We start from the raw sequence: 17,325 nt of genomic DNA, 5'->3' as shown, positions 1-17,325 counted from the left end.
GGTTAGATGCTGGTGGGTGGGGAACAGACGAAAATAGAAGCATAAAACCAGCACCATTGTACCCCATTCTCCGCGTTAGCAGACAGTTTCCAACTGCACTGCCGCGAGAGAGGTGCCTTTCAATTAGCAGAATTATGGCAATTAATCAATTATGCTGGGAGCTGTAATGAGGACAGCAAACCATTTGGTCCCGTCTTAGCCAGAGCGGCAAATCAGCCACATGTTCCGGAGCTCAGGAGCTACACGGATCCATTGTCCTGTTTCGCCTGTTTGCTGGCACCTTTTCGCCTTTCATTCTCCATCTTCCTGTGGGCACAGGCAGGCCTGTGTGATTCAGAAATGATGTGGAGACATTTATACAGCCCTTCAGAACGCAGGCTTGGGGGAAGCTTGCGAAGGTAAAGAAATGGACCAATTGCTGCCTTTTCCACCCCACATTTTCTGATGAAGCAGAAAGATGTTTCATCTGCTAAAAATAACAAACTGCCTCGCTTGGCTCATGCATTCCTTGCAGTTCCCTGATACTGAATCGCCATGGGCAGGCTGTCCACCACTGGACCGGGAATTTCCTACAGCACATATCCAGAAAGGCAGTGCAGGTGAACAGAAAACAAACTGAAAACAGCTGTAGTCTAACTGATGGTTATGGAAGTGGCCAGAGAACTAACGTTAGTCTGCAAGGACGTCTGTTTACAAGGCTTTTTTCATTTGAATGTGGATTCTCCATGAACCAACTTGGTATTTCTCTTTGGACAGAGTTTATCACCTTTCGCTCTACTAGTGTTATTAATGGTGTTCTACAAAGCATTTTTCACTCAGCCTACTCTTGATTTCTATGGCGAAAGGCATCTGTTTCATGCAAATGATCGTGGGAAGGGCAGAAAAACAGGCAAAGGCGACTAGAAAAGATTTTGTCAACTTTATGCAAACAAGGAACGAGATTTGCAGGGAAGTGTCCAATCAGTACTGCGTAGTAAGCATTTCATCATATATCATGCCCACAGAGTTCTCAGATAAAGTTGCTTGCATTTTTAGCCACACGCCCCCAAAGCAGTCATTCAGTCTTCAGGTTTGTGCGGTGGAATCACGAGGCATGAGGGAGTTTATTGTCCCTCTGACAGGCCCGAATTTAACAGAATCTTCTGGTTCCTTTTACATTGGACAATGATCAGTGTCAGGCAAAAGTTTGTTTCTGTTCACGACGGCAGCGGGATGGCCCGTGTTGTGTGCTGATACGCCAGCGCTGGCGTTGTGAGCGGAGCTGGCTGTCGGCGTGCGTAGGGAGTAGTGCAGCATTTAGAAGGGCTTGTTACTGGCACATCCCTTCAGCGATACCGTCTCTCCCTCTCAAGGCCAAAATGTGTGCACTTGACCAAAAGCTGTCTGCCCACACACGGGCAGATTTTCAAAACACGCAGCCTGTTACGCAAGGCGAATTTTGATGGCTTGGTCTCGGTGGAATTTCTCTTTCCAGTAATAATACAACAATAATAAGGATGCTTTTAAAGGGAAGCTTTTATTTTTTATTTAGCAAATTACTTTACACTGTTGCAAATTATCTGTGAAACTATTGTTTTCTGTTCAGCTGTGTGCTATGTTTTATCTAATTGACTGTGAACCTATTGGTATATAACGGGCTCTGCTAAGTAGTCGCTGCCCAAACAAGTCCGTTGGGAATTAAGATCAAACAAATTAGTCAGTTCAAAGCAGGATGTAAGGCAAATAAAAGAACAATGGGGCATAGTGAATTGGTCAGACACATTAAGAATGCAGTCATAGCCGAAACAGCCGCAAGAGTGTCCGCTGGGGCACGGTGCCTATGTGGGCAGTCATCATTCACAGCCGTAGCCATCGTAGCTCGCAAATAGCATGAATAGATGGGAATAGGGCTTCACTGACTGTTCACCTCCACTCCATTTGATCATATTCAGGGGCTGTGAAGAGGAACTCGGGTGCAACATTTATATGTGGTGCTTTGCATTCAAAGCAATTTGTTCTCCCAGAGTGAGGGGAGATAAACAAAAACCTTGACTCTGACTAAGCGCAAACTTTTGCGTCATGTGCCGAGCGCGATCTCCCAGAGTGCGCGGGGGAGGGGAGAGTACTCGCTTCACAGATCACTGAGTGTGATTAGGTGTGATGTGCACCGCCGAGGGGGTCTCTAGAACACCGGGCCACACTCTCCTGCCGTTCCATCACGTAGGAGGAGAGGAAGCAGGAAGGATGCACAGACGGCTAGATGGATAGGCTCATGAAGGATGGGGTGATTTGAGGAGAAAGGAGAGGATTGCTTGTGCAAAGGTGACATTGAGGTTTTCAGCAAGTAACCCTACTTCATCATCTGCCCATACTTTGTGAAGGTCAAAAAAAGCTGCTCAAAGTGTCACATTTTTTAATAAAACGGCAGTTGTTTAGGAAACTATGAGTCTTTTTCTCTATTACTACAGCCACTTCTAAACTGTGTTCCAGGTCAACACCATATTCTTACTCTGGCTACCTGTTTCATCTGTAGCAAGCCACTGTTTTTATCAGGATGGGAGGTTACTGCACCTTAAAGAAGTCTTTAGGCTTCAGGCCATTTAGTCCACTAGTCAAAAGGAAATGAGATGTGTTAGGCTCCTTCATGGAAAGTGAGGATGTACATATTTCTATACCCACTTCCCCGTGAAAAGCGCCCTGCTTGTATTCAAAAGCTGTGTTCTCACAGGGTGACTCACCTATCCTATCCCATCCACCTATCCTAGCACATCCTTTGTTTTTAAGAGCTGGATCCGTTTCAGCTGAGCATTTTCCAAGTTCAATATCGTATTCGCCAGTCCACACAGAGCCAACGGTGCTTTTCGTCATCCCAGTGGCTGCTGGAGGACCCTCAACCCCGGCGATGCAGAGATGGGTGAACAGGCGGGAGCCCATCATACGAATCCTGCACTTGTTAATATCAAAGGGTGCATAAATGAGATTAAAGTTGCAACACCATAGAAGCCTCCATTCATTAATGGGCCAGTAAAGATGTACATTTTTCTGGATTAAAGAGACAGGAAGAGAAGAGCTTTAACGCACGTTAATCCCTGAAACAGCTAATCCTGATGTACTACTCATCTTGGTCAGGAACAAAAGAGAACATGGTCTGCTAAAACCACTACGTGCATTTAACACGGGCTCTTTCTGTAAATCTGGCCGGTTAATCAGCATCTTGCTGTAGGCATGTGCAGGCACTAGCCTCTGTCTCCTCTGTCAGGCCTGCTAATGAACTTCTGTGGGCTAATTAAGCAGCACAGCGCGATTATCAGTGCGGTTAGCTCGCAAGGACGGCCGGCTGTCCACTGAACTCCCTTCGCCGTCTCTATCAGGGTCAGTGAGCTTTTTTTTTTTTTTTTTTTGTCTCGTCAGGCCCGTCTGTTGCTATTAGGGTTAGCTGAGGCCAGAGGAAGTCCTAGCAGGAGCAGGAAGTGTAATAAGCCACCTGTCTCCTGGTACTGGGAGCCACATGTGAAGTCTTTGAGTGTCTTGCCACACTTGTTCACTGGGAGGGGAATGGAGGCAAAAGGTGTCTGTTCTTTATTTAAAAAATATTTGGAATCTCTTTGGAAAAAAAGTGTCGAAAGAGAGAGGTGTGTGTTAAGGATGGATATTACTGCAGTTGTTATCTGAGATTCTCCCAGCAGAAAAGACGCAAAATGATAACAACACCAAAACTAAGAACAAATCGAGTGATTAAGTGGAGAATGCATGGTCAGGTGGCAGGGTTTGGGGCCTACTTCAGAGGTACCGGCTGGCCCTCCCATCAAAGAATTCCTGGCGAGGTTGGGCCAGTGATGGAGCAGCTCAGGGAACCGGGATCCGTCTGTTCTCAGAGGCTGAGATCCTTCAGGTACCCTCTTAATTAGCAACTCATTAAAATAAGAGTGGAAGAAGAAAAACGAATGCAGCCTGACTGATGGTCTAAATAAGGAGTTGAATTTTGTAATTAGGACCTGAGATCGGGGGATCGCAGGTAATGAGAAAGTGCAGGAAGGTGTCTGGGGAGATGGTCACACCTGGACCGAATCAGACGCGTGACTGACTGCCAGAGCCTTCGAAACCCAGGTGGTCTGTCAGGTGGAGGCGTGCCTCAGCTCTGTGCTCGGCGCAGCCACCAGAGTGCTAATTTAGACCAGCTAAGTATGAGTACGTGCACACCACCGGCTAGCGGAGCAGACTGCCTCTTGTAGATTGTTTACCGGGGTAACTATGATCTAATCAAGTTTCCCAGTTGGAGCCACTTCAATGAGAAGGTGCTGAGTGCGGGACAAAAATAGAGCATGCTGCAAAGAACTGAAATGTGCTGCAAGCAGAAAGGGGGTGGGGGGGAAACAGAAAGCAGAGTCTTGAGTCAAAATTCGCTGTGGGGAGGCAGCAGGTAGCCCAGCCAATCGAGAGGCTTCTTGCGATTCATAAACATGCCTAGTGAGTAGAGGATCTGATTTAATCTCAGTGGATACGAGAAGATTTTTTGACAGTTGACAGGAGAGGTACAGTGGACTGTTTGGCTTAGCCCACCCATCCACCCGTTTGCTGATCCGCTCCAGCTAGCTGACCGCTGGCGGAGATCTCCAGCCGATCTCCAGCTGACGCACCCGGCTGGCAGAGGCTGCCCTACATCTCGTTAGAGAAGGAGTGGAGAAGGAGGGCCTGGCAGCTTTCTCCCTGAGAAGCCGACACTGCCTCTGCCTTGCTGCAACCTGAAGGGCTTGCAGGGATGCTAACGGGAAGGCTGGGAGATCGTTGTCAGATCATTGTCTGGACAGAGGCAAATGAAATGATGTGGAGAAACAGCCCCAATACCCCGCTGGCACAGGCAAGTGAACCTGTGGCAGGACTTGGGGTGGGGTGGGGGGGGTAGCGTTCGCAGATCAATACCCCCCCCCACCGATGCTCTGAAAGACGGTTTATGAGCCATAAAGGACAGGGGTGATGGCCTGGTTCTGTTTGTGACTCAGTCTGTCTCTCTTGCTCTCTCTCTGTCTCTCTCTCTGTTTCTCTTTCTTTCTCTCCAGTCTTTTTCTTTCTCACCCACATTTTTGCTCTCTGCCATCTTTCTTTTCCTCCAACTCTCCCTTTCCTTTGCCAGCTGTGCTCAGGGGCAGAGGGTGATGAGGGCCCTCTCGTGTCTCTCCAGATGGTTCACTGAGCAACAGCTGCAACTCAGGGTGGGAGAATGGGGTGGAGAGAGACCCAGGAGGGCCCACGAGGAATGATTACAGTTTCCTGATGCAGCCAGGTAAAAATGGCAAAGAAGAAGAAAGAAAGAAAGAAAGAAAGAAAGAAAGAAAGAAAGAAAGAAAGAAAGAAAGAAAGAAAGAAAGAACTCAGTTGTTGAGGAACAGTGATTGACCTGGTTAGCTAGTTGTAGCAGCTAATTCCTGCATTCCCCAAGTGGTACCTGAGCCTCCCACACACTGCAAGATGTAATGGTGTGGGCACTGACCTTGTTACGGGAGGGCCAGAGGTGTCATTTTGAAAGGGTGAAGGTGACTGTAGCTATTAGTGGGGCATAGCACACAAATTAATTATAACCATGTGCAATGCCATAAATGATGAATGCTATACAGCAAGCATATTCAAGTGTATGCTGGGCATATTACGGCAAATGAGAAGATTTGATATGCAGCTAAATTATAAATGAAAAGTCTGAGGGAGACTGGAGAGGGTGAGGGTGGACGACCTTGGTATTTTCGGGAGGGATGGAAGCCTGAGATCGGCCAATCAAGGCGTGCTCCTTCAGGACGCTGCGGGAGTGCACTTTCAGAACGGTGTGGGAGTGTGCTTTCAGGACAGTCCGGGTGTGCACCTTTGGTACCTTCAGGATGGTGTGGGGGTGCTCATTCAGGATGTTGAGGGAGTGCTCCTTCGGGATGGTGCTGTAGTGCACCTTCAGGACGATGCAAGGCTACACCTTCGGGACAGTGAGGGGATGCTTTCACTATCTGCATACCTCCACCAATCCCCTGCCCGCACCCAATTACCTCCTCCATAACTTAATGCAGGGGCAATAAGTGTGTTTTTGGCGGTGTAATTCTACACCCTCAGGGCAGAGGTGAAGCAAGTGCTGGAAAAATCAGGCAGAAACAGGATCATCTTCAGCTGTGTGCTGTGCTCACAAGCAGACAAAACCAAAGACCCCAAAAGACCCAAAAAAGGCCTAAAGCCTCTCATTTCCACCCGCAGCCGATGCTGTCGGGTTCCCTGGGCGAACATGTCTGCTTCGAACAAGGCCCGCTTTCTTCCTCCATCTGTGGGAAAAAGCGAGCAGGCGAGCTGGAGGACTCGTAATGGGTTGGTGGGGGAGGGAGGCTAGCAGAGAGGCCAGGGCGAGGGGAGGAATGGAAGGAACTCGCACACCTCCGTGCATGACAATGAGGATACCATTCAATTAGCAGCAGCTTATGGCTTCTGATGTTGATTACCTCAGACAGGCCAGCGGATCCTGGCCCTGCGCTGATTACAATAAGTATGTGCGGGAGCAGGACAGTACAGGACTACGGGAACTCTCAGATGCTTCCTTTTAGAAGTCGTCATGGGGACAGGGGCAGCTTGCCATGTTCCCAAGGCCTTGACCCCCGTTTGCATATGTCGCTCTTCATAGTGAGTAAGTGCACTGTAGCATGGCGGGCTGTACCATGGTGGACCGTACCATGGTGGAGTGAGTAAAGGGAGGTAGGAAATTAGTTTTTGGTCCACCTCTTCCCCCACAGCTTTGCTGTAGTTTAGTTCACAAAACAACAAATTGTGAAATCATTATCACACAGTTAAAATGTCATAACGTTACTTTGGTATCAGTTTACCATTTTCTGACAGATTTATATATTCTGCATAAGTGATGAAATTAACCACGGGTGATATTTGCGGATGATGGTCTAGTTATGCGTGCGTCATGCTTAATGAATCTCAGCGTGAGAAGCACAATGCCAGCTTCAGCCGGATGGCTATTCATCATATTGACAGTTACATTATTGGTCGTTGTGGCAGATCATCTTTTCATTTGTTAAGCTAAGGCCATCTCTCCTCAGTAATGGTAGACCCACTCTCTGTTGTGAGAGGCTTGCACATTTTAATTGAAGGTTTTCATTAGGATTGCGTATGAGACGCTGCCAAAAACAACGTAAAATCCCCTGGCAGGCCTTCTATTTAAATACTGATATCTCATTTAAAGTTAGCAAGCTGGCTAAAGGACAGACAGTGTAGGTGAAATCGCTCAAACGTCAGAGAGAGGGATTAGTTGAGTGTGTGTGTGGGGGGGGGGGGCATGTCTGTTTTCCTTTCTTTCAGTCAAGGCAAAACACTCATCAAAGTGCATGCTGCATAATTGCATGTGGAAAATAATAGACATGAACATTAGTGCTACAAAGGCCAGTTATCACAGGCTCTGGGTCATCTCCAACTCGAAAAGGCTGCGATTGACTGTTGTGATGGGGGGAGACTGGAAGAGAGATAGATAGAGGTGTAGAGAGAGGGAGCTAGGGATGATGGTAGATAGGGAGGGAGGGAGGAGAGTGGGAGGAGTAGTAGTGGGGCGGTATGGAGGGTGAGTGGGATGGATGGGAAGATGAAGACCTGGAGGGAGGGACCCTAAAAAATGTACCACTCTTCAGTCATGTTGTTGCCTTATTTTAGTTTATTTTCCGTTTACATCTCCTAAAGCTACTGACACACTCTGTAATTAAATTCCAGACTTTTTTTAAATATGCAATTCCTGTGTGTGTGTGTGTGTGTGTGTGTGTGTGTGTGTGTGGGTTTTTTTTTAGAGGGCGAAAGTCAAATGAATAAAAGCGCATTACAGTATTCAACCAGGAGTGGGTAACGGGGGCAAGGGGGAATACGGCAGGTGTGATTATCACAGCGATTAGAGAAAGAAGGTGAGTAGGTGGAAGAGAGAAAAACTGTGAGAAGAGAATGTGGCCAGAGGAAGGCATTAGTCATATCCACGCCGTGTTTTCAGATTACAGAGAGGAAAACAGAACTGGCTGTCAGGAGGGAGGGAGGCGGAGATGCGACGCTGCTGTCATGTGCCTGTACCTGACAGTGCTCGATGAACAGGGTCAGACCGAAATGCCTTCCTTCTTTGAAGTGAGCGGTGAGGTGATGCTTCGAATGCCCCGTTTCCTCTGTTTAAATTAAGCACACGATGGCATGCAGTCGCATTGCTTCAGGGGTTCAAAAAGCTTGGGCCTTGTGCCTCAGCATGTATATGGGAACAGCCGGACCATTTGGAGGTGGTCCCAGTCCGCAGTCACATGGCCCAAGCTGTGGTCGGGGTCAAGCAAGACCAAACTGTTTGTGTGGGTGTATGTGATTTAACATCCTCCCTCCCTCTGTCTCTCGTTTCGTGTGTGGAGATTAGGTTTGCTTGCTCCAGTGAATATTGCAGATGCTGGTCCAGTTCTGTGGTTTCCCCAGCAGGCCCTGCTGGATCAGGGAGTGGCAGGCCGTCTCAGCGCCCTCGTAGCGGCTAGCCGATGGTTTGGCAGCTCTGCTGAAAGGTCTAGGATCAATTGTGCCGTTATGTGACTGGAACAAAGCATTGTGGCTCCAATCAGCCAAAACGCCCCCCCCCGGCTCCCACCCAGTGACAACGTGCTGGAAATTGCAAGTTCAAGGAAATGTGCTTGATGAGATCGCAGAATCAATGGAGAAAGTGCTGGGGCTGAATGAGAATGGGGCCTTTGTGTGTGTGCATGCTCCCTGAGCACCCCCATGCCCTAAAATAATATGTCCCACCACAGGGGATGGCATGCCGGAGAGCACCTCCGTCCTCGGCACATCTGGCCTGGTCTGAACACCCTTATCTCCAGATGGCAAAGTGTCCATTGAGCAGCAAGGGCCTGTATAAGAGGAAGTGTTGGAAGGACATTAATTAAAGCCAGACGCTTCAGTGCAGCTACGTTTTTTGTCATGCATTCTAATGCACTGTGCTGCATGCTTTCATTACTGCGCTGCAGTGTGCATCAGACGACAGCGAGCAGTGTATGTAAAGTTGTACCTCTAGTGCACCTAGATGCCAACGCTTGTGCTCCTACACATAAGCGTGTGGGCAGACTGTCTACACTTATGTAAATGGAGCTGAAGGTGCTTATTCAAATGTAGACACATGGTACACCGCGACCGCTCGCGTCCCATTCATGCACAGGAATGAGAGGCGTTTGCACGCCTGCCAGCACATGCGTGCACGCACACACGCATACGCGGCGGGTCCAGCAATGCGGCAGATAACCCCCCCCCCCCGCCCTCGCCGCGGCTGTTTCCATGGCAACGAGCTCCGTTTTCTGCCGCTGAAAAGTGGAAGCTGACAGGAAGCGCAAGCCACCTCCAGCAGGGGAGCGTGGGGCGTGGGTGGGGCGTGGGTGGGGCGGGGGTGGGGCAGGCGGTAGGGGGATGCGTATTGGAGAGTGATGGTGGGGGACTGATGGAAGTGCTGAAGGAGAAGGTGTGGTCTAACGATCAGCCCGCCCTCTGCTCCACCCCGTCCCCTTACCTGCACTTACAGCCAATCCAGTGCGAGCCACAGTGATCGACACCAAAACATTTGCTCCCATTTAAATGGATCTTGGCCACATGGCCGGCCATGCAAGTGAAGGGTCACGGACGGTCCTTGTGACCTTTTGATTCCCCCCTGCCCCCCAGCACACACACACACTTCCCATTTTTGCCTGGAGTTTTACAGTGGCTGGAGAAGAATCCCACTCTGCCGTTGAATTTGGTGAGTCATGATGTTTCCCCTTCAGTAGATCCCTGCACATGCTGTATCCAGAATAGGCTCGGGACACTGAAAGTCAGTATTCCGTGTAAGGATTAAGGTCCCCTATTGAATTTTGTTCTTTGTTGAAAATCATTTTGCGGTTCACGACCAGTCTGATACTTCATTGAAGGTTCTGGAGTCAGTCAGAGGTATTAAGAGCACAGAGGGCCTTTTATTGCAAAATTCACTTTAAAACCAAAGTACCGGAGATTGCAACAAAAAAAAAACACAAACAAAAAAAGTTGAAAGCAATCCAGGCCTAAGTTGTTTAAAACCTATTTAAAATGAAACATAAATGCTCTTGAAAATTACTGACAAAGATATCTAGGTTGCAAACAAGCATATAAGATTTTACACTGAGGATTCCATACTGTGATTAAAATATTGTATTAGAATATAGCATCAGAATTAACATGAACACATTTATAGTAAGCCTTATCATTCCAGTGAGTAATACATAAAGCTTTTGAGGAATTCACTGGGTAGCACATGATGGATGGGTCACTAGCAGAAGCTGGCAGAAGCTGCATAACATGACTCATGGTTTCAGCAGACTTCAATGACTAGCATGTATTATGCAGCTTATTGAATTACTGAAACCTGATTTGCTGTCATTGCTGATGCTGTTTACCTTTGTCACACTTTCACAAAAATGCGGACAGACCCACCAGTCACGCAGATTTGTTTTCGGAGGCCATGTAGACTGGTCCATGACACTTCGGCGATCAGTAGCTTCAGTGCTCCACTGCAGGCACAGGCTGGGGTGAAATGAATGAATAAATATGTGGTTTGCAGTCTGACTAGTCTCCAGTGCAAGAGGTGTTTTTTTCTCCTTTTCCTAAAAAAGATAAAACACATGTAACTGGGAAAAAGTCAAAGGCATTCCTCAGTATTACCAGGTAGGAAGTAAAGCTATCAAAATCAAGACTCTGAAGTCAAGTTTCCTTTAAAAATGATTTTCACTTGCTGCAATTTTTAAAGCCTGTGGCTTTTAAAAAAGTGTTGACTGTGGACTGTACCTTTGAACCAAATGACAGACCATATCTAAGACATATTTTTAAAGATGAAATGGGACATCATGATTGCTATGCCACATGGATCTGTTCATATGAGACATAATTATTCCTCTTACCTGGTATTCATGGTCTTTTTCAGGCTTCGTCTCTTTTTCTCTGCCTGAATATCAAAATGGTTTTGGCTAACACATCAGAATTAATCCCGGAGCACTAACTTAAACTTTCATAAACACTTTTTGGATTTAAGCAAAGCATACACACGTTTAAGAGATATTCACTATTCACCGTTTGGTACCACACCCTCCTGGCAGATAAACGTGTTTACACACTCATCAGTCATGGAGATAGCAGAGAAGCATGGAGAAGTGACATTTTAGGTTGCTGGGAACAGTTTTCATTTTGGATCATGCCAAAGGTCTTCTCCTCAAGATTGTGGTAAATAAGGAGTCTAAGAAAGTTCCTGCAAGGACATTACATTTTTCAACCGAGGTCTTTAGCCTTGTTTATGTCTGCAGAATACTCAGTGAATTTTCTTTTATAATTCACTCCAGTATTTTTGAGATCTGTTTAAAGAAGCAGAACACTTTAAAGGCTTTGGAAGGCTGGAGAGGATTTTGTATACTGAGAAGATGAAATACTGACCAGGGTGCCTCATGGAGCCCATAAAGGCTTAAATCTGCATCAAGACTGAATTTTTTTGCCCTTTCCAAAAACAGCAGAATTTCACAAAAGTGCATTAAATTACCCGAACAAACAAGATGACAAACGCGCACAATGAGCGAAGGCCAAGGAGGTCATGGATCTGTACTCTTGCACAAAGGCTGTGTGGCAGACCTTCGATATCCCATGCTCATCACTGCAGGCCCATCCTCCTGCTTCCTCTGACCCACTTCCTTTAATTGAGTTTTTGGCCTCTTCACTGCGTCTCACTCTTAATCCCTTGTGAAGCGGGTGTTGCTTCGCTCTTTCCAGTATTTCTCTTCCTCACCCTTTTGCCCAGCTTTCATTATTGCTACATCTCTCTCTCTCTCTCTCTCTCTCTCTCTCTCCTCGCTCTCTCTCTCTCTCTCTCTCTCTCTCTCTCTCTCCACACACCCTGTCCCTCTGCCCTCCTCCGTCTCCCCGGAGCGGAGCTCTTTCACCCAGGCTCTTCATGTCCCGCACTCTCCTAACACACCCCCACCAATCTGTTTGTCTCCCTTTCCTCTTGAAGGGAGATGTGCGTGGCTTCGATTTGCCACCTCCTCTCTTCCCTGTCCAGCCTCGTGTTCCAGAGGCTTCCGCAGCACTGAACAAATCCGATGATCGATTTTTGCCCCTCCTGACCCGAACCAGAGGAGGACCGCCCTTGCCAGCTGCCCGTGAACCAATTACTACACCAGTCCACAATCCCCCCCACCTCCCCCATCCTCAACTGCCACATCCTCCGTATTGTCTCTCTATACTACCCTCTCATGCTTTTCTTTCCACACTCTCAACACTAAGTAGCCCCACCACCATCACCTCCAATTACTCAGCCCGACAAAGAGCGCCCTCCTGCAGGCTCCATCCTGATTGCCTTCCTTCCCTAGCTCTCGCGCGTCATCCCCTCCTCCACCCCTCACCCCTCACCCCATTCCCTCAACACAATTACCATTATCACAGCTCCCCCTCACACGGCCCCACCCATGTTCCCCGTGTTCCTGGAATACTCCTTCATTTCTCGAGCCCAGCTCTCGAAGGTACACGGTCCCTCGATATCTGGTGGCTGTTCTCCCATTTAATTAAGGCTTCTATCCCTTCCCCGCCTGGTTCTTTATGAGTGAGTTAGTCATTACTCATAGTCTGAGCACCTTGGTCTCAGTCACCTAATGGCTCACACATTCCCGTTTATGTGCTATGTTTGAGGAATGTGACACTCTCTTGGCATCTAATAGGTGCTGCTGCCATTCACCTCCTGCCTTTGGCCTGTTAGTGATCTGCTAATTAACACTACCAAAGCACAATGGTACCATTTCAGTACACCACCCCCCCATCCCCCAGGTTCAGATTGCGAGAGATTCTAATCATGCACTGGTTTCACATCTCTCTCCACCCTCAGAGTTTATGTCCAGCACCTTGGGTTCAGGTCGTCTGGGTTTTTCCGAAGGTTATGAAGAAAATTAGAGAAGATGGGCTATATTTAGGAGGGAACAAAAGTGCAGGCAGTAAATATTCAACTTGGATCGTGCCTAATTTTCAGGTGACAGTGCCACCTGGAAATGTGTCAGTACTGTTCCAAGGAAGAGGAATGTTTCATAGAAATGTCAGTCATCTTCCTCTAGCTAATCAAATAAGCATGATGTGATGAGGTGGGATTTAGTGGGGTAAACGGGCTTTTCTTAATGCAACCAGTTAGACTCTCTCGACGCTGGAATTATGCTGGATCCAGACATCGTTGCAAAACTGTGGAAGCCTGGCATGGAGACTGCATGTGCCATGTGGGGTGAGTATTATATGTGGAGGAGGGAAAGGCTTGCAGGGTTGTCTAGGCAGCAGAGCTATGGGCAAGCATAGCTAATCTCAGTTTCCCCTCTTCCTCCTACTTCATCAGTTCTTTGTGTAATACGTTTGTTTTTCCACTGGTGCGGAAGCGCATCATGGGACTCCCTCAGGCCTCCCATGGCCTTGTGGGATTGCTCTGTGCAAGCTCATTCATCCTGCTCACCAGGCAGGCAGCAGCCCTTGTTTGTTTATGTGGTTCTTTCTGATTTGCTCGCTTGGCCGTGTGAAGGCACTTGATGCTGAGGTCTCTTGCTTGGCCAAGTTGGCCCTCATGAGCCGAAAGTTCAGGCCTGCGTGGACTCTTATATACCCCTCCTTTGTGATCGCCTCAGTTTCCTAACAAGAACGAGAACAGTTCCTAACAGGAAAAAGGCCTATGCTCATGAGATCTGAGATCCAGCAAATGTCGATTGTTAAGCTTTGAAAGAATCTCGTTGGGAGGAAGTGTCAGGCTTCAGAGGATGGCCACTGCTCCAGATCGGTAAGAAAGCCGGCGGTGCGTGCTATGCAGGCCAATTCAGCGCTCTTCTGGATGGGCCGAGTTAGATAGGACATCAGAAGACATTTTGGTGCCAGCTCCATGCCCCACACAGATGGCCCTGGGCAGAATGAGATAACAGCTCCTCTCATATGTAACAAGCTGTCAATAGCATTTTTTGACCTTTTAATCTTGAAACAATCTCTCTGCATCATGTTTCTGACTCCTCACCCCAATCTTGCAGCCTCTATCCTGGAAACCAAGCATCAAAGTTGGCACCCCCTTAAAAAAATAAAATAAAATAAATAAATAGAAAAAAAAGCCTTCCCTACTCTTCATTTCAGAAGTTCTTTTGAAGTAAAAGTTCACACAGTAACATTTTACGAACAACTTATTCTCTATCTGTTTGCTTGATTTCCTATCGATTTCCCAGAGCCTTGGTCTAGCAGAAAAAGAGGGAAAAGAAGAAAGGCAGAAGAAGAAGAAAGAGTGATCAATGTTAGCGTGACCTTGCGCAGGGATATCGGACGAGTGCGTTTCTCAGCGATCATTAACCAATTCCGTGCTGCCAGTCCGAGCAGAAATACTTAATGACCATTTCATATATTTTTTATCCATCTCTGCAGTTTTGTCCAATGAACACCCAACTTTGAATCTCTGTGCAGTGCGAGGTGGATTGCGTTTCCCCCCCAACGTTGTATTCACAAACGCTGTGACTGCAAGTTGTCAGCCCAGCATTCAGAAAGCCTCAATCAGCGTCGCATCCAGGAAGCGTGGCAAAAAAAGGGAGGTGTGCCCGGTGCTCGGTGCTGGGAGCTGCTGCCAGCATGCGACCCTCACCCCGAGAGCACCCGTGGCATGCATGCGGGCCATTTTCACCTGCTCTGCTGGCGCAGTAGCAGTGCTGTGCTTGTGTGGTTCATCCACACACGGTTCTTTTTTTTTTCTTCTTCTGTTTGATCAGCATACAAAGAAAGAAACGGTGTTGACGCTTGAGCTAATGAAGACCTCAAACGATACTCTAGTCATCATGCCGAAAAAGGCTCCTTGTGGTTTGGCTGGAGCCATCTGGTGTTGAAAACAGGATCATGTGAAACAGTCCCTCAGAATAACATGTTTCTACTACAGGCCTTAAAGTTCAACCAAACAGTGCAAACTAGGAACAGGCGCTAATGTTGCCACGCGCTATGAGATTCATTACTGTGCTATGCACTGCTTGCTAACTTTTCACACAAAGTACGACCTGTGAAGTTATGCAGATGTGCTAAAAAAGCCATGTAGTGGTTTGGGATTTTTAAAAAGTCCTTTCTAATGCACAGTGCCGTTGCATGAAGACCTGTTGTTTTGGATATGAGAGGTTTTCTTGTGAGCCATTATATATAGTACGGGACAGTATTGAACGCACTTGTCCAAGTGACCTGTGGTTCTTGGTGCAGCAACAGACAGATCAGTCACAAAATCTCTCACAGACATGCTGTTTGATAACGGCTTACTGGAGGCAAAGCTAGATTTGATGCTCTTGTCTGCCCAAAATATGGCTGGAGGCTAAATGTGACAGTGCACCATTCTGCTAGCCTCCCTCTCCCATGGAGTTTGAAAAGCTGCATCCGCTTCATGCTAACCGCTATTTGTATAGTGTTAAACCTGAATAATGCGCAGGAAGTGCTTGCCTGTGCAGCTAGATGGTTGTCAGGTTAGAGGACGGGTGATGCAATTGGAGCCATCCCGAGGCAATGGAGGGCGGGTGTTTTAACGTGGCGTTAGAAAGGGGTCAAGGGCTGACAAGGTTGAAATGTTGAAATGCGTATAATTACAAGAAAACACCATCCAAACCTGTCAATAGACCAAATGATCCAGAAATAAGTCATTAAAGGCCATCTAAAAGATGAGATCGGTCTCTCGAGTTCACCAGCATTCTATCCGCTGCTAGCCGGACTAGTCTTTTGTGTTTAATAGTCCCTTAAATATGACCCACTGTTGAGGTGTGTTGGGTTGGTGCCCAAGCTCCTCCCACCCCTATACCCAGGCCCATCTGGGCCCGCCTGGACCAGAGCCGTGCGCCATTTCCTCTCCCTGCATGGGATCCGTGATGGGCGATGGGCAGCAAGAATGGGGATAGGCGCGGGGCCGAGGCAGCGGCCCTCCCGAGATGCCCACTGCCGCAGCGGAGCAGAGCATGCCACAAGACTGGCAAGAGAGTGCAGAACAGGAATCCGCGGGGATGGTGAGAATTAGGCAGAGTCTGATTTTAAAGACCTTATTATATTTCTCACATCAAAGTTTCAATCAAATTCACTCTTTTTTCAAAACAAAAAAATGGCAAAATAGAATGTCATTGTGCCAATTTTTTTTTTTTTAAACCTAAAGTGCCTCCTATAAAATTTTCTTACATCAGGGGAATGTTTACGTTTCAGATTGCAGTACACTATCTCCAACTTTTTATTTTTTCGATAATTTGTTTACACCATTACATCATGCCAGTCACAAGTTTACACTGTCCAAGATATGAGGAGTAGATGCCTCATCACGATGCCAGGGATATTAGACCATGTCCAGTAAAATGTGCAGTATCGTGTTTCAACAGCAATTATCCTGGGCAGAGAGCCTCAGTGCCTGCGCCTCCACCTTGTCTGCGCTGTTTTCGCTGTTTTCGTGTCAGTCTGCCGTCCTCCCAAACCTGTGCTCATGCCGTGGGACGCTTTGACAAATGCGGGCCCTCAGGTGTGGTTTCTCCTCGCTCTGGCGTTGCCTGGGGACTCGGCCTCGCGTTTCTTGTCCTCGGAGGTCGTTCGATTGGGCCTGTGACTCTTTAAGCAGAGTGGGGTTCGTCAGGGCTCATTTGAGTGATTACGTTTTAACGAGAAACTGTTGATGTGCATTCAGCCAGATTTAGAGCTTCTATCCATCACTGCCATCGTGCCTTTTCTTCTGCTTCTTAGTCCGCTCCATCCATCTCTCGTCTCTAAGCGATATGGAGAAGGGAGGAAAGTGTTCCCTTATTAAAATTTAATTACAGGCAATTTTACTTTGGCTTTTTTCCTTCAGTCAAAGAGCTCCTGGGCATATACAGATGCACCTTCACCTTGCTACACCGGATCTCTGTCACTGCCATCGTTGCTCCAGCCTTCCAGCCTCTACGGCCTTCCCGGGCAATTACCTGTACAATTAAGCATGAGGGCCCCGTTGCCCAAAATGCTTCTTCGTGGCGTTAAGATCATCTGAAACGAGACCCAGGGTTCAATGTAACACTCGCGCCGCCATTTAAAGACGATCTTTGTTTTATGATGCTTTTTGGAAAACCCAGTCTTGACTTTTTACTTTTTTTTACAGTCTGTGCTGGACCGGCGGCTGGCGAGGCACAGCTTCTTGGTGGGGTCACTGGAGTAAATGCTTCAAGCGGCCCAGCTCAGGTGTGCAGTGGAACCAGAACTCAGAATAAGAGACCATTTTGGGGGAAATAAGTGTTCAGTCCAATTTGTATAGTGTTTTTAAAGTTAGACACTGTCACAATGCAGCTATATATATAAAAAAAA

General features: G+C 47.5%; 1 protein-coding gene across 3 annotated transcripts in view; it reads left to right on the top strand.

Annotated features, from left to right (window-relative positions):
- iglon5 (IgLON family member 5) overlaps positions 1–17,325 on the top strand; it is a 97,042-nt gene that overhangs the window by 40,086 nt on the left and 39,631 nt on the right. The window contains exons 1-2 of one of the 3 annotated variants that reach the window (XM_081719935.1): positions 7,798–7,895; positions 7,979–8,113. The exons of 1 other annotated variant lie outside the window; for it this stretch is intronic. In XM_081719935.1, the coding sequence (XP_081576061.1) occupies positions 8,044–8,113 (70 nt within the window). In that variant the 5' untranslated portion in view covers positions 7,798–7,895; positions 7,979–8,043. Of the gene's footprint in view, positions 1–7,797; positions 7,896–7,978; positions 8,114–17,325 lie in introns of those variants that run through there. One more of the 3 variants, XM_035526337.2, reaches the window with a different exon arrangement.

The sequence above is a fragment of the Electrophorus electricus genome, chromosome 1 (genome assembly GCF_041902795.1).
Source record: "Electrophorus electricus isolate QZ-2024a chromosome 1, ASM4190279v1, whole genome shotgun sequence".
Classification (NCBI taxonomy): Eukaryota; Metazoa; Chordata; class Actinopteri; order Gymnotiformes; family Gymnotidae; genus Electrophorus; species Electrophorus electricus.
The sequence above is the reverse complement of the archived record's forward strand: the minus strand, read 5'-3'. Positions and strand labels throughout refer to the sequence as shown.